The sequence below is a fragment of the Peromyscus maniculatus genome, chromosome 4 (assembly GCF_049852395.1).
Source record: "Peromyscus maniculatus bairdii isolate BWxNUB_F1_BW_parent chromosome 4, HU_Pman_BW_mat_3.1, whole genome shotgun sequence".
Taxonomy (NCBI): Eukaryota; Metazoa; Chordata; class Mammalia; order Rodentia; family Cricetidae; genus Peromyscus; species Peromyscus maniculatus.
Window position 1 is genome coordinate 64,942,064 of NC_134855.1, and position 3,070 is coordinate 64,945,133.

The 3,070-nt window shown below is 38.6% G+C and overlaps 1 protein-coding gene across 1 annotated transcript; it reads left to right on the forward strand.

Annotated features, from left to right (window-relative positions):
• Window positions 1–732: 732 nt before the first annotated feature.
• Window positions 733–1,677, forward strand: LOC102904844 (olfactory receptor 1165-like). Its single transcript, XM_006997556.2, has one exon. The coding sequence runs from the start codon at window positions 733–735 to the stop codon at window positions 1,675–1,677; it is 945 nt and encodes a 314-aa protein (XP_006997618.1).
• Window positions 1,678–3,070: the final 1,393 nt, after the last annotated feature.

The following is a 3,070-nucleotide window of genomic DNA, read 5'->3' on the forward strand; positions in this document are numbered from 1 at the left end:
ATTATAAAAAGGGTGATTTATATTATACCTCTGTCTTGCAAAACAGCAAGTTTTCCCTAAATACTATAAATTAAATTTCTGTATTTAAAACCAAGATTTTGTTCAAGGAGACAAGCAATGTAAGAGACACAAAACATGGCTCTCGTGGCTCTCTACCCTTTGTATTGATGTGTTATGGGCAAGATGAATGAGTACTGGGAAAGAACTAACCTTACCAATAAGCATAGAAATAGACACTAAAACTCAATCACCATGCAATCTAATAAGAGAATGTTTTATTTTATTTTTGTGAAAATACCAAACATTCTTTAAGAAGAGTTATTTGGCATTCTAAAGCTATTATACCTATCCGTACATTAACGCACTTGTTTGAAGCCCAATTCCAGTACCAGTATTATCAGAGAAGGTGGCCTGAAGACGTAGATGGCAAAATGAAATTTCTATCTAGTTTGGAGTGTGGGCTATCCCTGAGTGATAACATTAAAATACACAGAATTGTTCATGACTTCACAGTGCATACTAAGTGAGGTGACATTTCCTTGATCTGATCTAAGAAGCATATGTGTAGAAACAATCTGTGATTCAAAGCCATGCCACTTTCTTTTGAAATACCTCTTGTGTATGCCATATTGTAAATTAAGATATGTTCTTCTGTCTCCCTTCATACTATCCACATCTTCCACTGTATCCTGCTACCTGGGATGGACTCTGATTCTCTCCAATAGAATCCAAATGCAGCATTCAAGGAATCAGAGTACTGGAATCTTATTTTTCTTCTTGGGATTCTCAGAGTATCCGAACATGCAGGTGCCTTTGTTCCTGATGTTTTTGATCATATACACCATCACTGTTTTGGAAAATATAGGTATGATTTTGGTCATCAGGATTAATGCTAAACTTCATACTCCCATGTATTTTTTCCTCAGCCATTTATCCTTCATTGATCTTTGTTACACCACCGTGATTGCACCAAAACTGTTAGATCTTCTGATAACAGAGGACAGATCTATGTCCTTGAAAGGATGCATAATCCAGTTTTACTTTGGCTGCACTTGTGTGGTGGCCCAAACCTTCATGTTAGCAGTCATGGCCTATGATCGATTTGTAGCCATCTGTAACCCTCTGCTCTACACTGTGGCTATGTCTCGTCGGCTCTGTGCTCTTCTAGTAACTGGAACTTACCTATGGAGTGGGCTTTGTGCCACCACACTCACATATTTCCTTTTGGCACTATCTTACTGTAAATCTACCATCATCAACCACTTTTGCTGTGAGTACTCTGCCATTCTCTCTGCAGCCTGTTCAGATTCTTCCTTCAGCCAGTTGGCATGCTTGCTAGTTTGTATGTTCAATGAGATTTGCAGCCTCCTGATCATCATTGTCTCCTACGTTGTCATCTTTGTCACTGTCATCAAGATTCCTACTAAAGGAGCACTCCAAAAAGCCTTGTCCACCTGTGCCCCCCACCTGACGGCCATCTCCTTCTGCCATGGTATCATTCTCCTTCTGTACTGTGTGCTCAAGTCAAAGAGCTCACTTCTCCTGGTTAAGATAGTCACTGTGTTTTACAGCATGGTCATCCCCATGCTGAATCCTCTTATTTACAGCCTAAGAAATAAGGATGTAAAGGAGACTTTGAGAAAGTTGATCCATGTAAAAATCCTTTCTCACTCATAGCCACACACACACACACACACACACACATACACACACACACACACACACACGCACGCATGCATGTGTGCACACACAAAGGGAGAGAGAGAGAGGGAGAGGGAGAGGGAGAGGGAGAGGGAGAGGGAGAGGGAGAGGGAGAGGGAGAGAGAGAGAGAGAGAGAGAGAGAGAGAGAGAGAGAGAGAGAGAGAGACATACCTAAAGTATTTTTTCTTTTATTCATTGATTTCCTAATAGTCAAATATGAAACAAAAATAAAATATTTTGAGAAACCGTGGGGATAATGTGTTTGTGCATGTGTAACATTTACATTATTCACTGCAAATAACTTTATAGAGAATGGAAATTATGGTCTTTTTCTTAGACTAGAGAGAGCTAAATCATAGTTCTCTAATGATGTCCAAATGTAAGTTTTATTATATTTTGTATTTCTCTTTTCTTTTCATTCTTCCTTTCCTTTTCTTTTTCATGTTATTCACCCATCCTTTGTCCTTTTCTTTTTCTGTCCTTTATGTTCCTCCTCTTGTATGCATATTTGCATTTGTGGGTGAGAATCCTCACATTCATATGTGAGTACACATGAATGATAATTCTCATGGTTTGTTTCTCCAGCAAACAATAAGAATGCATATTATATTATACACATTCTGCAAACTTCACATGAGCACTTTTGGAATCAGTTTTCTTGCCTTGCCTCACTAAGAAAGAACTACACTGTGGGAATTATAATGTTTATTACTTTCTTTCCAACCACAGTATCTAACTGCTGGTTCTGAGATACAGACTTACTTCTACCTACACATCTAAAACTTTTTTTTTTTTTGGTTTTTCGAGACAGGGTTTCTCTTGTGTAGCTTTGTGCCTTTCCTGGGACTCACTTGGTAGCCCAGGCTGGCCTCGAACTCACAGAGATCCACCTGGCTCTGCCTCCCGAGTGCTGGGATTAAAGGCGTGCGCCACCACCGCCCGGCCACATCTAAAACTTATACATGTAAAATTTTAATAATTATAACCTACAAAGGGTAGATAAAATTTTAAAGATTTTGTTCAGAGCAGTATTTATGTTATTATTTGAAATATTTACTTTTATATGGCCTTTAAATGTCTGCTTATCTGTACTACAGCTGGCTTCTTACACTATTTCCTTTTGGCAGTCCTGCAGTGATATCCAAGTGCCTCTCTTGATTTCTTTGCTCTGCTGTTTTAATTCACAAACTGTGAGGAAACTGAATTTTAATGACAGATGCATTCCATTCACAGGAAACTTCAGGCATTTCTTCTTTGTGTGCATCTTATCAGAGAACATTTTATCTTTAATTATTATGTGTATGTTGGAGTGTGGATTTATGCACTTAAGTACAGTGCCCATTAAAGTCACAAGAGGATCTTGGATCC